Source organism: Pelodiscus sinensis, chromosome 3, assembly GCF_052426305.1.
Source record: "Pelodiscus sinensis isolate ZL-2025 chromosome 3, ASM5242630v1, whole genome shotgun sequence".
Taxonomy (NCBI): domain Eukaryota; kingdom Metazoa; phylum Chordata; order Testudines; family Trionychidae; genus Pelodiscus; species Pelodiscus sinensis.
In genome coordinates this window covers 7,125,389-7,143,799 of record NC_143054.1, presented here as the reverse complement: position 1 = coordinate 7,143,799, position 18,411 = coordinate 7,125,389, and the positions used below count along the sequence as shown (strand labels likewise).

The 18,411-nt window shown below is 45.9% G+C and overlaps 1 protein-coding gene across 3 annotated transcripts in view; it reads right to left on the bottom strand.

Annotated features, from left to right (window-relative positions):
* FBXO16 (F-box protein 16) overlaps positions 1-18,411 on the bottom strand; it is a 50,311-nt gene that overhangs the window by 25,656 nt on the left and 6,244 nt on the right. For 2 of the 3 annotated variants that reach the window (XM_075923279.2, XM_075923278.2), the window contains exons 2-6: positions 15,862-16,005; positions 12,333-12,368; positions 4,954-5,160; positions 3,524-3,688; positions 1,909-2,135 (exon numbers count right to left, since the gene is read on the bottom strand). In XM_075923279.2, the coding sequence (XP_075779394.2) occupies positions 1,909-2,135; positions 3,524-3,688; positions 4,954-5,160; positions 12,333-12,368; positions 15,862-15,957 (731 nt within the window). In that variant the 5' untranslated portion in view covers positions 15,958-16,005. Of the gene's footprint in view, positions 1-1,908; positions 2,136-3,523; positions 3,689-4,953; positions 5,174-12,332; positions 12,369-15,861; positions 16,006-18,411 lie in introns of those variants that run through there. The other variant, XM_075923282.2, reaches the window with a different exon arrangement.

Below are 18,411 nucleotides of genomic sequence, written 5' to 3'. Positions count from 1 at the left end.
TGTAGACATGCCCTGACTAATCAGGGAACAGAACTGCTCAGTTTTCCTGAGCCTAAAGGATGGCGGTCATGCTATACCACCTCAAGGGTGATTAGCTCAAGAAAGCTACAGCAGTGGATTCTGATAGTGATCAGTCCAAGAGAGAGAAATACCTAAATATGGTTTATTCAAGTGGAACGTCACATCAATACCTAACCCCGCACACTTGTGTTACTGCATAACCAAAACAGGCATTCTAGAGGAGACTGCAGGGTAGCAATTACCTACAGCTTAAGTGATATTAAAGGGAGATTTTTGATAAACAAGTAAATCTCATGGAATTGATTTCTTTCCTTAAAATAATCCCCTGTAATTACAGTTAGAATTGGTAGAACACTGCACACAAAAACAGGAGCATGAGTGGTTCACAGGTTTAAACCCTGCCCAGGAAGCAGAAAAAAAATCTCTCTGTGTTTATTGCACCATTAGCAACTCAGGATCTCCTTCACCTGTGTGTATGTTGTAGTCAAACCCCCTGCCCTGTGTCTGGTGGTAGCTTTAGATTGGAAAACCTATATATCTAGTATAATGTGGTCCTGATACAGACTGAATAGAATAAATCCTACCCAAGTAGGACAAGCATCTCAGTTGCAGGAAGTTAAGAAAGTATCCAGTCAATTCTACCAAGAAGGGTGAGACTGAAGTTTGAAAGATGCTAAAGAAAGAGGATGCAAATGAATGCAGAAAGCTCTCTGAAGCAGTGTTAACCTCTAAGAGGAGGGGATGTGGATTAAAGATAATGATCCATCATGGGATTTCACTAGGAGATGGGGAATTTCTGAAATGTCCAGGAGTAGTGGTTGGTGCATCCTGAATAACTATTTTCAGAAAGAACCCCGGCAAGTAGATTAGCATTTGGCCCAAAAAGCTACTAGGCAGGGGTGAAATTCACAGTGGCTATGCACCTCCTAGGGTGAAATTCTCCCCTCTACAAAGGGTCAAAACAAGGTTGATGAACCTTGAGGGCTTCATTGGGATTCAGCTGGCTTCCAGGACTGCCGTGGATCCACCACAGAAGAGTGAATTCCACACTAGCTGTATAGCTAGATGGGATTCAAGACTCTCTTGAGCAGTGTTTCTTAAGCTTTTTAAGACCGAGGAACACCAAACAATAATTTTGTTTTATGAGGAACACCAAGGATTTTTTGTTGAGCAAAAAAAAAAAGAAAAAAGAAAGAAAGGTCGAGAGGGGGGAAAGGGTTGGGGGAAAAGTTATTGAGGGTCTTGGTGTTCCTCCTAAAAAAAATATTGTTTGGTGTTCCTCGGTCTTAAAAACTGCCTTTAAGAGCGGCCATTTTGAATTTTGTTGTTCTCAGCGACACACCGGTGTGCTGCGGAACACAGTTTAAGAAACGCTGTCTTGAGCCTCTTTTCCCAGGAAGTGCTGCACAAGGAGAGACCAATGGTCCAGGGAACTATTATTCTTTCTCCATTAATAGTCACTGCTAAGTGTGTCAGAAGAAACCGGGTCACTGCCCCAGTGCACTGTGCTGTGTGTTATTACACCATGGGGGAAAGTCTCTTTCTGACCTCACTGGTGATCAGATAATGCCCTGAAGTGTGAGGACCGATGAGTCCTGTAAGTCTATCCTAGGCAGTGTAACAGCAAGTGCTATTCATGCTTTTTTAGAGATACGCAAGAAAATCTCTCTTGCATCATCGCTGTCCCACACGGCTAATGTGTTTATTAGCTTCCCCGCAGTATGTTTATTTTTCTCTGTTAGTAAGAGAGCTGCACAATCCCTGAAACCTGGCTGCAATATTCAGAAGTGCCTTTGAGCATAACCAACAGCTTCCTTCTTCCTCCTAGTGCCAGCTACCTTTCCCATGCCACCGAAAATCCTGAAAGTAAGGGTGAGAGCATCTTACGCCTGCCTCACTTGCTCGATCGGATCGTAGTTGTCTAAGTAGTTGAATCGGACGATGTCAGTTGGATGTTTATCCGAGGAGCGCCATGGTGGAAGCTCTTTTTTCTCTTTGTCTTTTCCGAGCACGGATGCTGATCGGAGAACCGAGGAAAGGGACAGTTTTCCCTCAGGGACATCTCTTGCGATCGGCTGGACATCAATGACCACAAATTCATCTTTTGGAGGGGTCTAGTGGGAGAGACACATATAGGAAATGAGCCGTGGTACCCAGCCACACCCGTCCCACCCACTCGGCATTGTCAGCAATGAAAGACAAAATAAAGATATTACATGACATGGGTTTTACCCACGAAAGCTCATGATATATTTGTTAGTCTCTAAGGTGCCACAGGGCTGCTTGTTCGTTTTATCAGAGAATGTGCAGCCTCCTAGGTGACAGATCTGCCAGCTTTGGGGGATGGATACAACGGTGCTGCTGTCTAATGGTTTCTAACAAGGTTTCCTCTAAGGTGCGCAGCAACATGGCCTCACAGCTGCTTAATGAGCCCCACCTAGAGATTCAGGGATGCCCTACATAGAACTGCCTGGCTGGGGGAGGGGCACTTCTCCCTCAGCTATTGCAGCAGCTCCGTTCTGAGGACGAGTATCTCCTAGCTGGTAGGGACAGTCCCCTTGTTACCGGCTGGGCAAGACTCACTGCTCTGTCCTCAGCAGTGAGCTGTCGCTGTAGCTGAGGGAGAAGGGTCCCTCCCTCAGCCAGGCAGCTCTGTGTACAGAGCCCTGAGAGGGGTTCATTAAGCAGCTGCAGGGCCCTGCTGCCGCGCAGCTTAGAGGTAACCTTGGTTTCTAATGACACTTGGTGAGTGGAGAGAAGAGAGAGAGTCACCCACCATCTCCCTACCCAAAGAGCAGGCCAATGTGCAGCCATTTTGTTTTTCCACCACCCCAGTGTCCCATAAAGCCTTGGAGGGATATTATTAAGATCACTGCCCTCATCCTCACAGATTAGCTGTTGGGAAGGGTGATGCTGGGAATCGTCTCTCTTTTGCTTTGCTGAGAGAAGAGCCAAATCTGGGATTGGAGGGGGACCATGAGGAGAGTATTGGGAGAGGGGAGCAGAGCCCAAAATGCAAGGGGAGGAATCTTCCCAACATTACCTCCAAAAGACAGGTGAAGGGGAGCAGGGAGAGACATCTGGGGTAGGAGTCAATGGGACACATTTTCTCTCATTGCTTGTAAGTGCCTGAGTTGCCTCCCCATGAGGCTGAGAGAGTGGAGCAGCACATCATATGGTAATGAATGGATGGCAGTGATTTTATGTCGAGAACACTTTTCTAGTCTGACGAGTGTGATACTGTCTGGTGAGACGCAAACCAAAACAAGCAATCCTAACACTCAGCTATTCTCTGCGACCATCGCATGTCTTCCAGAGAGACGGGGGTATAAATTACCTGGGGAGGGGTGGAATCTCCAGCACTGGAGATTTTTAAGAGCAGGTTGGACAGACACCTGTCAGGGATGATCTAGATTTTGCTTGGTCCTGACAGGAATTCAAGGGACTGGACCTGATGACCTCTCAAGGTCCCTTCCCATTTTCATAGTCTATGATTCTATACCTTGGGCCTTGTCACGTGAAGCTCCTTCACCATCTCAATATAGTGTTTCTTCCAGATTCCCTGCTCAAAGGGGGTTGGAGAGAAGTTGATGTACCAGCCAAAACGCAGACACTTAAGCATCCAGAGCTGATCCAATTCTGTTAAGGACTTCCAGTGCCAGCTCACCTATGAAGGCCAAAGGCATGGCTATTTCAGCTTACAGTCTCACGTCACAGAAAGCAGACTCTGAACCCCACCATGTCAACCACTCGCAAGAGCAGATCACAGGTCCTGGAACCCACCAAATTTAAATGGGCAGGGCCTGCTGACTAAGGGTGTAATTCACTCCTCTGCACAAGGCCTGCCCCAACCCCAGACACTACTGAAAGGCCACATCAGTCTCACTGGTGTGGCCCATATGCCAGATGCATGCGGAGGCGCGCATAAGACACATGGACCACGCCAATGCGGTGTAAGTGGCATGTACCTGAGGCAGAGGCCTTATGCTGGCTGGGCCCCTGAACAAGGATGACCTTTGGATTGCTCAGAAATTACTGGCCAGGAGGGAAGTGACCAATTTGCCTAAGGAATCCTCCCTGTGAACAGACTCCAGCTGGAACAAATTCTCCTGGCCATGCATGGACAACATAGAGTCTTGGTAGACCCTGGCACTGAGAATCTCATTCAGAAGCTCCAGTTTGAGCATTTCTGCTCCCCTGAAGCCAGCACACATCAGTACATGCACACTGCACAATACATGCATTTCAAAGGTGCTTTGAAGGTGGGAAGGATAGCTCAGTGGTTTGAGCATTGTCCTGCTAAATGCAGCATTGTGAGTTCAATCCTTGAGGGGATCCTTTAAGGATCTGGGGCAAATCTGTCAGGGATGGTGCTTGGTCCTGCCATGAGGGCAGGGGACTTGGACTCAATGAGCTTTCAAGGTCCCTTCCAGCTCTAAGAGCTAGGTATATCTCCATACCTGTTAAAGTTTTTCATACAGTATCTTTGCCATGACAAAGAGGCCAGGATTTTCAAAAGCAGCTAGTGACTTTGGATGCCCAACTTGAGGTGTCTGAAAAGGCCTGATTTTCAGAAAGTGCCAGGCCCTCACCTTTGGAAATCAACCTCTTTAAGGAGCCACAAGTCAGGCACCTGAAAATGGAGGTACCCTAAAATTAGTAGTCACTTTTGAAAATCTGGCCACAATGTTTACACTTTCTTAAACCCTAGAATAATTGAAATAGAGATCATCTAGCCCATTCCTCCATGCTTTCGTAACAATTCTGTTCACCCTAGATTATATGGCCAAACAATTCCCTCTATGTTGGCACTTATAGAGAAACTCTGTGCTGCTATGAAGGGTGCTAGCACAGATATATGGTAAAAATCAGGTGCTTCCTTACACTGACTTGCAAGTAGCATTCATGTTTCAGATACGTGCTGCTTTTTACCTGTGCACATCGGCAGAGACTCCTGGGGTCCAGGAAAGAAAAGATGTATAAAGACAAGACTCTGGGAAGCTTTGTGGTGAAATCCAGGGCTTCCGCTGGAACTCGGTCCTGCAGCTGCTTGGCACAGAATTTCTGCTGCGACAGCGAGCAGCGTTCTAACAAGTCTATCAGGATCCTCCGCCTCTGACCGTCTGTCCACTTGTCAAACTGAAAAAGGGAACTGCAAGTTTTGTGGCACCTGCGATACAGCTTGTTAAAAATAAGATTAAAATTCAAGGCAAGGGCATGTGCAACTGCTTCTGGTGAGTCATTCCAGGGCAAAGGGGATGGAAATCACAAACGTAAAGGCTAGAAACGGCAAATGCAAGTGCATGTGAGTTAAAAGATCCATCTTCCACGGCTCAAATCTGGAAATACTTGTGTGTGAAAGGCTCTTTATCCCTACAAGTAGTCCTAGGTGTTGACTTCAATTGGATTATTCTTGGAAGTAAAAACATCCAGTATACAGTGTTTCAATGGGAATAAGCCCACTGCTACTTTGGCTACGTCTACACTGGCCCCTTTTCCGAAAGGGGCATGTTAATTTCACAGGTCGTAACAGGGAAATCCGCGGGGGATTTAAATATCCCCCACGGCATTTAAATAAAAATGTCCGCCGCTTTTTTCCGGCTTTTAGAAAAGCCGGAAAAGAGCGTCTACACTGGCCCCAATCCTCCGGAAAAAAAGCCCTTTTCCGGAGGATCTTATTCCTACTTTGTTAAAAATAAGATTAAACTTTGAAGTAGGAATAAGATCCTCCGGAAAAGGGCTTTTTTTCCAGAGGATCGGGGCCAGTGTAGACGCTCTTTTCCGGCTTTTCTAAAAGCCGGAAAAAAGCGGCGGACATTTTTATTTAAATGCCGCGGGGGATATTTAAATCCCCCGCGGATTTCCCTATTACGACCTGTGAAATTAACATGCCCCTTTCGGAAAAGGGGCCAGTGTAGACGTAGTCTCTCTGTATAACTATCTGGCCACCATTATGTCACGTCTGAGAGCCTGTAAGAAGACCATTCCACAATTTGTAATGCATTTACCCTTCAAACACCTCTGCGCAGTAGAGAAATACTATTACACGCATTTTACTTCTGGGGCACTGACACACAGAACCCTGGTCTACACTAGGGAGTTACTGAGAAATAACCCCCTTATTTCAAAATAACAAGCAGAGCGACTGTATGACCAAACCCGTTATTTCGAAATAATGGGCTGGTTACTTTGAAAAAATAACTTTGGCTTTTGACAAGGGATAATGCTTATTTCAAAATAAGCATCTGACGAAGTGAGTCTTCGCCCACGAAAGCTTATGCTCCAATACATCTGTTAGTCTATAAGGTGCCACAGGACTCCTTGTTGCTTTTGCAGATCCAGACTAACACGGCTACCCCTCTGATACTATTTCAAAACAGTTCTTTCGAAATAGCAGGTAGGGTGCATGCTCCACTGCTGCTATTTCGGAATAACTACTCCCCACTGCTTCCTGGGGCTCTACGTCGAGGTAGCGCGTCCACAATAAGGGAGCCTGCCTCGGATTAATTCTAAGGCTTCCCTGTAATGTGGACACGCTATTGCAATTTAGTTATTTTGGGAGTTATTGTTTCATTTCAAAATAATTTCCTAGTGTAGACATACCCAAAGAGACTAAGGCCCAGATTCTCAGAAGTCTTCAGGTTTCTAACTTCCCCTGAAATCAATGGGCATTAGGAGCCTGTGACAGGGCATCTGCCCCGCACTGGCCCTTTAAGACTAAAACCCAGCCCTGCAAGAGGGTTGGGTGCAGAGCCCACAGCTGAGGCTGATATTCCCATTAGGGCCCAGCTGTGGGCTGCATAAATAAGGGCTCCAGGAGGCACAGAGGGACACAGACTCTTGCTCTAGTTGGGGAGCAGGGAGGGACCTGGTTGCCAGAGAAGCTGGGAGCTTCCTGAGACTGAGCAGTGCTGGGGAAAGGCAGGCAGAGCTGGGGAGCCCTGCCCTGGCCTAGCCTGGCCTCACTCCACTCCACTCCACTCCCAGGCTGCAGGGCCTGCGGCAAGGCCTGAGTGTACTGGGCTGTGGGGAAACAGCCAGGCTAGAAGGAGGCAGCAGGTCCACACCCCCTTGCCAATGAGTGGCCATTTGAGACTGCAGTTTGCCCCTGAGGCAAGAGCTAGATGAGGATCGGCAGTGGGTCACTGAGGCAAGGAGGGTGTAGGGCAGGGGTGGCCAACCTGTGGCTCTCTGCTCACAGAAATGCGGCTCTCAGGGTTCTGGCTCGTTCGTAGTCGCATGCCTGCTTTGTGCACGCGCCCTCTTTCCTGGAAGGAGACGTGCATGGCTGTGGCAGTGGCAGCTCCGATGAGACCCAGTTGTTGGATTAGAATGGGAGGGTCCTGGGGGTGCCTGGCTCTGGGGGAGGGCATTGGGTTAGAGTGGGGGGAGGGCTGGGGATGCCTGGCTCTGGGGAAGGGATGTGTGGCTCTTTGCACTATTATCCACAGCTCTTTTGGCTCTTCGTGTCTAACTGGTTGGCCATTCCGGTGTAGGGAAATTTGGGGTCCTCCCCTCCCAGGGAACCTCCGAGTGCAAAGACTGATAAACACACTCTCCTGCCTGGAAGGGGGATGAGAGACAGCAATTGTGGGCACTGCCGGAGGGCAGTGTCCTGAGGAGGACACCGCAGATTACGAGCGACGCAGGTACAGAACTGACCCAAGAGACACCAATCAGAGGGAGGCATCCGGCAGGCAGATACGAGCTAATTCCCCGGGCTACCATGGTGATGAGTGTCCACCCCATGACAAGTCCTAAATGAGGATCCTGACCTAAATAAGGCCACACAGAAATTCTGTGGAGGAGCAGGGACTTACACCCATAACTCCAGTAGCATTCTAACCTCCACCCTGCCTCTCTTCTGCACCTCTAGGACAACCAACATGCCCATGACAGATGTGCACAGAGAGGATTAAGTTCTGGCCTTATCTGTGGGAAGAAGAGCACAGTTAGGTAATCAATCAATCAGAAATTCATTGGTATAGAGAGCAGTAAAGCAAGACTGTCCATAAGCAGAGATGGGCTAGGAACATGTGGACAGGGTGAGTGTGCTTATGTTCAGAAGCAGCAATGAAGTGTTTTTTTTTCTTTTTGTAAGCAGTAAAAGATGGAAAGGGAGACAATAGCAGGAACCTCTTTTTGGGAATCACTGTCACAGGTGATCCTTGCCATTCAGATTAGAAAGTTCAGTCAGCCCTGTCCCATATGAAAGGAGAGAGCAGAAAGGGCCGAAAGTTAGAAAACATGTAAGAAGACCATTCCACTAGCAATGGGAATCCCATGGGAGCATGTGCATTCTAGGGATGAAATACTTCTTACCAGATTTTAACCTAATTACTACTTAATCCTGTCAGCAGACTTCTGTGCTTGCATTTTAAATGGATACGCTCCTGAAATTAATGCAATTTGGTCAGCAGTACAGGAAGCACACAGCTTGTTCTCCAAGACACTACATTCAGCAGTAGCAAAGCAAGCATAATTTGTCTTTTTTTTTCAGTATTATCAAGTAAAAGAATGATACAGCTCTACCTTTGTTTACCTTCCATCACAGCTCCTCCTCTTACGTCTGGTTACATTTATCTAACCAGTTTAACTGGATTTATTGTTGCGAGGTGCTGCACCTTCTCTATTGCTCTGCTGCTATTTTTTTTCCCTTTCTGTCTTCGGAGCATTTGAGAGCAATGACCCAACAAGGACTAAGTGATATAAAATGGTTTTGAGTGTTGCACTAGTGAACATACAGCTCTGTAATTCTGCACACATGCAATACCACAGCATGTCAATGGCAATAGTACCAAGAAGGACCTTCAGGACCCAAACAGAATGGTCTTTCTCTCAGGCCTTGTCTACACTAAATGAAAGATCACCGCTGCCATGATCGATCTTTCGGAGTTTGATTTAGCGAGCCTTGTTAAAACTTGCTAAATCAAATTCAGAGGGCATCCCCATAGGTATCCAGTACTCATGCTTTTGTGAGGCGTAAGGGAAGTCGATGGGAGCATCTGCTCCCAATGGCCTCCTGCTGTGGGGATGCCACCAAGCTCGGCTTAAGGTAAGCCAACTCCAGCACCGTGGAATACGTTGCTGGAGTTGTGTACCTTAAGCTGAGCTTCCAGGTCTAGTGGCCTCTCTTTCTACTCCTTGAGCTGCAGAAAAACTCCTTTCATGTAGTATGCTCAGGCTAACCACTGAAGGCAGACCTGATTGTATGCATATGACATACCTTCTCTTTCATCTGAAGAAGTGCGTTGTGCCCATGAAAGCTTGTGATACCATCTACATTTTTTGTTAGACTCTAAGCTGCTGCAGGACCATTTGTTGTTTTTTAAGTTCTCACAGAAGTTAGAATAGTGATACTGGGTGGCTCCTGCTACCCTTTGCAACACATTCTAGTAACACAGTCATTTAATTATTAACCAAACTAAGTCATGAACTAATCAGGATGCTTATACTAATGTTATCAACCAGCTGTAGAATATTTGGCCATTTTGCTGCAAGAATGATTACATATGTATGAGCGAGTGAATGAGTGTGCATGTATGTGAAAATGACACAGTGAATTCACATTACTGTGGCTCTTTGAGTAATGCTGATCACTAATTTGGTTCCTGGCACTCAATATACCTAGCATAGGACTGGATTCTCCAGCCACTGTGCCACATTCTAGCAGAGAAAATCTCTCATCTCTTGCGCCAATCGCCCCCACTCAACCCCACTATAAAGACTCTTAGACTTTAAAGCCAGAAATGACCATCTAATCTGACTTGTACATTGTAGATCACAGAACCTCACCCACCCACCCCATAATAGACCCTTACACTATGTCTACACTGCACCATAGTTCAAAATAAGATACACAATTTGAGCTATACAAATTGTGTAACTTCTTTCAAAATAGCTTATTTTGTAATTTGAAGCTGTCTAAATAGAGCCACATTTCAAAATAACCCACTATTCCAAAATGTGGAATGAGGTTAACAGGGACGTCAGAATAGCAAGCCCGAAATAACAGGAATCCCGAAATAGCGCTGCAGTGTAGATGTAGCCTTAATCTCTGGCTGAGTTACTGAAGTCCTCAAATAGTGATTTAAAGACTTCAAGTTACAGAGATTCCACCACTAACACTAGTTTAACCCTGCAGGTGACCCTTGCCCCACGCTGCAGAAGAAGGCAAAAAACCCCAAGTCTCTGTGAATCTGGCACAGAGGGAAATTCCTTCCCAACCCCAAATATGGTATTCAGTTGGACCCTGAGCATTTTGGCTAGACCCAACAGCCAAACACCAGAACGGAATTCTTTGTAGAAACTCAGAACCCTGCCGATCTACTCTCTCATCACCAGCCATGGGGTATTTCTGCTTTTAATTGCAGTATAGACATACCTTGAGAGTGGGCCATAGGTGACTTTCTGAATTTTGGATGTGGCTGGGGACTATTAGGCCATGTCTACACTAAATGGAAGATCGCCACTGCTGCGATCAATCTTCCAGAGTTCAATTTAGCAAGTCTAGTTAAGACTCATTAAATCAAACTCCGAGGGCACCCCATTGGTGCCGGTACTCCTGCTTGTGTGAGGAGTAAGGGAAGCTGACAGGAACGTTTGCCTCTCTCTGTGGGGATGGCGGGGAAATATGAAACAAGGTACATCGACTCCATTTATGCAGTTAACGTAGCTGGAAATATGTATCTTGCTTTGACGTTCCCTATGAGTGTAGACTTGGACTTACAGTGGTATCATGACTTCCCATGGAGCTGTCCAGCATCATGGAACAATCAGAACCTGGTGCATTCTAGTTATGTATGATCATCCTCCCAATCCCAGCATGCTCCAGCCATAGCTCCCACATGTTCTTAAGCCATGAGCAGAGATGGGGGGGGGCATACTATTTTGTGCTTTACGCTCACTTTTCACGGATGTAAATGTTGTTCACAGTGCAGTGCTTATGTAAAGTTGCTGGCATAGCCTTTGCAGAGTCAGTCCCTTAACCTTTCAGATTGCATTGCATTTTGGGTGGGGGAAGGGGTTGCTGTTTCAGTTTTTCAACTTGTACAGCCTGTAGCTACTAAAACACACACTAGACAGTCTGTACTTTTCCTTTCAGATTTTCTGGAATGTTTTGAAACACACTGCACTTTTCAAGATTCAGTTCTGGTGTCCAGCAGTTGTTGAGCTATGGCGCAAACAAGCATTTTTATACAATCAGCACTTAATTATTTTATTTCCTGAAATTGGAGCACGTTCTTTATTATCTAAACATACATGTGCCAAAGCGAAACACAAGGTACGTTTCCTGTAATTGTCGGCAGTCGCAATGAATTTAAATGCAAAATATTTGTCCTTAGCATTCCAGCTTATTTACAAAAGATTTTAGCACCTGTGACCTTTTACACATAGAATTAGCTACTCTATTCAAATAGTGCTCTATGCAAGTAGTGGGATCCACAACACAGAGATAAGCATCATCTTTTTTTTGCTTCTATTTGATTCGTATAGGTATGGGTCCATATACCTGACACCTATTCTTTTGGAAAGTTTTGAATGCAGCTCAACCTGCATTTACCTTTGAGAGGATGACAGATATACAGCACTGAATTCATTCTCACTGGATGCTGCTTTCTTATGTGTTTATTTCTATTCACCTAGGGCAGGATGAACAATACAAGCGTTCTCCCATAACCGTGACATTCACTTGATTTTTGCCTTGCAAGACAGGAAGGTTTCTCTAATGTTTAGAGTGCTAGTGTGGGATTTGTGGGGAGTTGGGTTCAGTTACCTTCTCCACTACAGACTCTGTGTGACCTTGCACAACTCGTTTTGCCCCTTTGTGCCTCAGTTCCACATCTGTAAAACCAGGATCATAGCACTGCCCTGCCTCACCAGCATCTTGTGAAGATAACATTAAAAGATTGACAGGTACTCAGGTAACAGGGTCATAAAAGTATCTTGGATAAATCATACTTATTATCTCTTTCCAGTGTTAAAGCCTTCCTAGCCTTTGATAGCAGTATAAACATCAGGTATCTTTGCTGAAGATTTCTTCATAGACTTTTCTTTGGGCTTCCCACCCCATTACAAATCATTTTAAAAACTGGGACAGACTTCTCAAGGTCATGACTCCCCCAAAGTTCTACCAGGAATGAATTTGCCACTTTGTTTTACCTGAGGTTCGACAGTACAGTCTTTCTGCCTCTGACATTTACATCCAGAAAATTTGTTTTATTATTTGAAATATGAAATGTTTAAAATTCACATCCCAGTCATCTCTTCATTTGTTCTGAAAATACATATATTTAAAGAGAAAACCTTACCCATTTTCCAAGCAGGGCTCTTCTTTCTTCAAATACCTATTAAAAAAATCACAAACACAAATAAAATAGAACACAGAGAGGAAAAAAGTCCAGCTTGAAAAAGGATCTACCTATCTTGTAAAATGAATTCCCCAATCCTGCCACTTGGTCTTTTCGGGCAAATTCTTACACCCATGTGGAGTTTGCAGAAGTCAACAGGATCCATATGGGTCCACCTATACCAGTGGTCCCCAACCTTTACGGGCTCCCGGGCGCCCGGGGACGGGGCCACTCACGCGCCGGGTGCCCGGGGGCGGGGCCACTCACGCGCCGGACGCCCGGGGGCGGGGCCACTCACGCACCGGGCGCCCGGGGGCGGGGCCACTCACGCGCCGGGTGCCCCGGGGTACGCCAAGGCCGGGGCCGCCCGAGCCCCTTGTGCCGTGGGCCCGGGGCTGGCGCCGCCGCCCGAGCTGCGTGCCTGGGGCCGGCACCGGCGCCGCGCGCCCGCATGTGCCGCGGGGCTGGGGCCGCCCGAGCGCCGCGCACCAGGCGCCGGTGAGTGTCGTGCGCCTGGAGCCTGCGCTTCCAATGCGCCGTGCGCCGGGGCCAGCCCGGGTTGTCGGCGGGCGCCATGGCGCCCGCGGGCACCGCATTGGGGACCACTGACCTATACCATCCACAATGATCAGGGCCTTAAAGTGTTGGTTTGACATTTGTACTCTTTATTTAGTTAGCGTTTGGGGTTTTTTAATGAATACAGTGCTCCTGAGGAACTCCAGAGAGATAATGCTGCAGACCTCTCTTTGTCTGGTCAATAGTTACAGCCAGGAGAGAAGCAGTTCATAGTTCCCCATGTGGCATTGCCAATGTGCAGTCATAAGTTGGAGGGATCACCTTTTGGGGTAAGAAAGGAGTTCAGTCTTCATTGCTGTTCACAGCCTCTGCTGAGACTACCACCCATCAGAGGGACAAGTTAGTGCCAAATGTATTGGTGGTTTTGCAATGTGGGCATTTATCCACTAGGGCAGAGACTGAAAGCACCAGAATTTTACCTTCATCATTCAGGAGAGTGCACAGGGAAGCATGGACTACAGTAGCTATTCTGTCATAAGGATCAAAGAGGAAACGCTCAGACACCCAACTCATGAGTGCACGTTCAAACAGTTACTAACCACAAGGAGGAAAATAGAATTCATCATTGCAGACTCCAAACATGTTGTTGTTTTGGCAGCCAGCAAGAAAGGCTCCTGCAGAGAGAGACAATATGAGTGTTGACATTTGGTACAGTTCAATTGTCAACTCTAATTCTGTCTCTCTCAGCAGGGGTGAAAAACTGACATCTCTTTTCTTTGCATGTTTACAGTTATTGTGTGTTTTGTTTTGTTTGCACAAGGCACTTGGCAAAATAAGAGGCCCTTTAGTAAGCATTTTATTGGCTCAGCTTTGAAAAAATTTGCCACAAGCCAGTGATATATAGTCAGAGATCTGAGTTTTGGTTTTGGAGAAATTCAAGTGAAACCGAGTGTTATGTCATAGTTGAAAGCAATGTTAATGGCCTCTGATCAAAGAAAGATACAGTATTTGCTTTCAGAACTCATATGAGTACACCTGAGTTAATTCTGCCAAGAAGGTCTGTTTACTCCAGGCACTTGGAAACAAATTACCAGAAATCAGTGTAATTGTTCCCTGGCTTCTCTTCCTTTTCTACATCAGGTCTGAGCTTCTTGTTCTCTTGCAAGGCCTTTCACGACTCTGCTCAATCTTTACTCTGATCTCCTGCCCCTCACTTCCTCCTTTAAGTCACCCTCCTATGCACACCTTATGTCTCCTCTAATCTCTTTCTATTTTACCTCTCTTGGGGTATGTCTACACTGCCACACTAGTTCAAACTAGGGTGGCTAATGTAGTCATTCGAACTTGCAAATGAAGCCCGGGATTAAAATATCCCGGGCTTTATTTGTATGTTCCCAGGTGCCGCCATTTTTAAATGCCCGGTAGTTTGAACTCCCTGCCCGCGGCTACACGCGGTACGGGCTAGGTAGTTCAAATTAAAGCTCCTAATTCGAACTACCGCTACTCCTCCTGCAATTTCCTGGGCGCCACCATTTTTGCAGGAGGAGTAACAGTAGTTCGAATTAGGAGCTTTAATTCAAACTACCTAGCCCGTGCCGCATGTAGCCGTGGGCAGGGAGTTCGAACTACCGGGCATTTAAAAATGGCGGCGCCCGGGAACATGCAAATAAAGCCCGGGATATTTTAATCCCGGGCTTCATTTGCAAGTTCGAATGACTACATTAGCCACCCTCGTTCGAACTAGGGTGGCTAGTGTAGACATACCCTTGGTTCCTTCCAGTCCCACATGCCTATGATGCAGTCACTCAGGACTTTTTCTACTCTGCCCCTCTGAACTTGAAGGGCCTTACTCTTCTCATTCAGATCCCTTTTAAAAGTGCCGACCATTTAAAAACTGCACGTTCTCTCTTGATAAATCTGCTGTGCAGGCCCACCAACAAATGGTGCAGTTAACCCGGGACCCAGTGAGTCAAAAGGGCTATCAGGGCTACCAAAGCAATGGCTAGAGCCCCAGACCCTTTACATTGCAGCCTGAGTGCTATGTGTGACGCTGAAGGCTGACAGCCCCCAGCCGTGCCTCTTCCACCTGAGGCCTTGCCCGTTCCAGAAGCACAGAGCTGCCTCCCCACCTTACCCATGGGCCCAGCAAGACTGTCGGCCCCTCTGCTGCTCCTTGCGTATACTGAAAGTGATATCTGTTGGTTTTAGTGGTCAGATAATTTTTTTTCTATTTTTTCTCCTGAAGAGAAAAAGCATAAATATGGGAAAACATATTAGATTCCGGAACGTTACCAAGGGAATTAACTAAATTCTGAGGAAAGAATATTACTGGTGAGGATATGTGTGTGAGCCCAGCTACACTGCCCCAGATATAGTCTGTAGGGTTTGAAATTAGGAAAAACTTCTTTTTACTTGTAAGATGAGCCCCTCCCTAAGACTTCTAATGTATCTGGCGTACTTGGTGGCAATCTCAGCAGAGAGGCCATGTACCACAAGCCTCTTTGGTCCCAGAGGAGACACTGACTATTTGGTGAAACTTACACGGCTCCTGCTCTGTACTTGTTCTGTGGCTCAAATGAAGACGTCAATCCCTAAGCATATCTGTCCAGCACCTTAAACAACTGAAAAGACATTTATAGTTTTAAAGTAACGCGAGTGGCAAGAAAATAAAGAAAAGACACAGGGAATTCCATTTTGAAAGTTTACACACAATACAGCCTAAATTAATATGACTGGGCTAAATCCTCAAGTCTTGAAATTAAAAGTTATTACTGATTCCTTACTTAGGCACAACTCCCATGAAATAAAGGGCTTGAAGATTTGGCACATTCACAGTAGAAAAATCGGCCTTTAAATAATAGGATGGTTTCTACCTATAGGGCTAAATAATTCTTGATTGACTTGCATTACAGTTTCTTCACGAGTTAGGGAAGCAGGATTTGGCCTATATCTGAGGTAGCTGTATGGTATTTACCTTGTCATTCATAAGCTGATGGTTTAGAGGTGTCCATGTGCTCATCTTGGTTTGCAGTTTGGGGCCTTCCATATTTTTGGGAGGTGCAAATGCCATCAGGCATGCGAGGTTGCAGGCTACCCTGATATCCTTCTGCAGACAAGGCTACAACAATTACAATAAAAGATCAGCATTATTTTTGGGATGCTGATTGCATATGCTAAAGCAATATATGAGTGAAAACCATGAATTTCATCAAAAAGGAATATAGAAATTCCATGGCATAGCGATGAGCCAAGTAAAACTCTTTCTTATAAATCTGAATCCTGCAAAGTAAAATTAACATTTCTCACACACCCAGCTTTCTTGTCAATTTCAGGTTCTCACCTGGAACTGTGAAACTGACAAAAATTAAGGCCGACAGCCAGTTAAGTAACCTGCAGTGTCCACTGAGGTGAAGTTATGCTGTCTGTGTAGTGCGGCATATACCTTGGTTTAAGCAATCACAGGCTCTTAGTGCTGATCACGGCCCTGCCTTCCAGCTGCTCCCCCCGCCCATGCCAGGCATCCGTCCGGTGCGCAGCCAGAAAAATCAGAGAATACTGGACATTGCACATGTCCGGTATTCTCTGATTTTTTTACCGGACAAAGAGTGCAAATACTGGACTGTCCAGTAGAATGCCGGACACCTGGCAACCCTAGGCCCACGGCCCATTTGTTTCTAGCCTGCGGTGTGGTTTGGGTTTACTTGGGGCTCAACATACAGCCTGCAGGTGGGGATCCTTTGGACATGGCCTCCACTGGGAACACGCGCCACAATGGCGAGTCAATAGAATGGCCTTCTGTTGATATGCGTTTTAGTAGTTAAATTCCTGGACTGTCATTGCTCATTAAAAGTGCTGCAATATGGGTGGGAATCCGGTAAATACTGTATTTTATTATTATCAGCAGAACTGACTTAAATGGGGCCTGTGTGTTGTGTAGTCTTGTTTTAATTTTTGTATTCATGCCTGTCAGTGTGAAAGAAGCTGTCTGCATATATATTTGCATGTATATGAAACCACACTTAAGTTGCGGCCCTTGGCATGTGCTATGAGTATCACTGTGGCCCCCGATGCTTCTAAAGTGGAGGAGCCCTGCTGTGTGATATTGTCATGCTGCTAATACTACTGCTATTACTAATAAATGAATCAAGAGGGTCTTTCCGATCAGGAATTATGATGAATCCAAGCCATGGAAAGGACCGTGCCTACAATAACACTGCAGATTGGTGAAGCAGTTCAGTACCAAACAACAAACAAACAAACATGGTCAGGCAGTCATGCCTCTGTTTGTGAGAGAGAACTTAGTATTAAAGCATCAAAACATACCAGAAATAATCCCAAACCTGGGTTCTTGTTCTTTAAACAGCTGCTATTATGATCCCTTCCATAAATACCTGTGTAAACATGAGTTCTGAAGACCTCATCAAAAGGGAGAAGGTAGCACTATACCTTGTCAAAAACCCGTAGGGTGCATCTAGACTGTCAAGATTTTGCGCAAAAGCAGGCGCTTTTGCACAAAAACTTGCCAGCTGTCTACATTGGCCGCTTGAATTTGCGCAAGAGCACTGACGTTCTAACGTAAGAATTCAGTACTTCTTGCGCAAATACTTTGATGCTCCCACTTAGGGATAAGCCCTCTTGCGCAAGAGGACCAGTGTAGACAGGCACCTTAATTTTTTGTGCAAGAAAGCCAGATGGCTAAAAAGGCCATAGGAGCCTTCTTGCGCAAAAGCGCATCTATACTGGACACGGATGCTTTTGTGCAAAAGCATCCGTGCCAAGCTACACACTCTTTTGCGGAAATACTTTTAACAGAAAAACTTTTCCGTTAAAAGTATGTCCGCAAAATCATGCCAGTCTAGACGCAGCCCATAATGCTCATGTCCCCAATTATACATGGAAAGAATCTGCAGTCACATGAACCTCGCCCCACCAGTGTTGCACAGTGAGTGAACCAGGCTACAGAGCCAGATATTGAAGTGATCCTTCCCCTGGTATTCTTCATGGCATGCAGTCATTCAACCCAAGGAAGAGAGGTTATGGAACAGGTAGTTGATAAGCAACTTTTACTTTGGGCTGTTGCAATAGCTGTATTTGCCAACATCCCTTATTGAGACTGAAAGTTGTAATTTATCTGGTTTTACTTCAACTGCAGGCATTGGGCAGGCATCAAACTGCACGCTATTAATAGCTTTTATTCTGAAATCAAAGAGAAAAACTGACTCCTCTGGTCCGGTTTTGGTGTCAGATCAATGGATCTGCACTGCTCACTTTATGGCCTCTACAACACGATCTCAAGCAAATTATCTAATCCTTGAATTAGTCTCTCCCAAGAGAAAGAACCCTCCTTTCTAAACCCAAGTGAAGACATATCTAAAGTTGCTTTCTCACTGGGTTTCCTCCAAGCATCCCAATTGAATTAGATTCCTTACCTAATAACTGGGGGCCTAAGTTTAGTACCTGAGTCTCAGGAGAACAATACCACTCTGCTGTTCTTCCATCATTTTAGAAACAATGAGAAGACCAT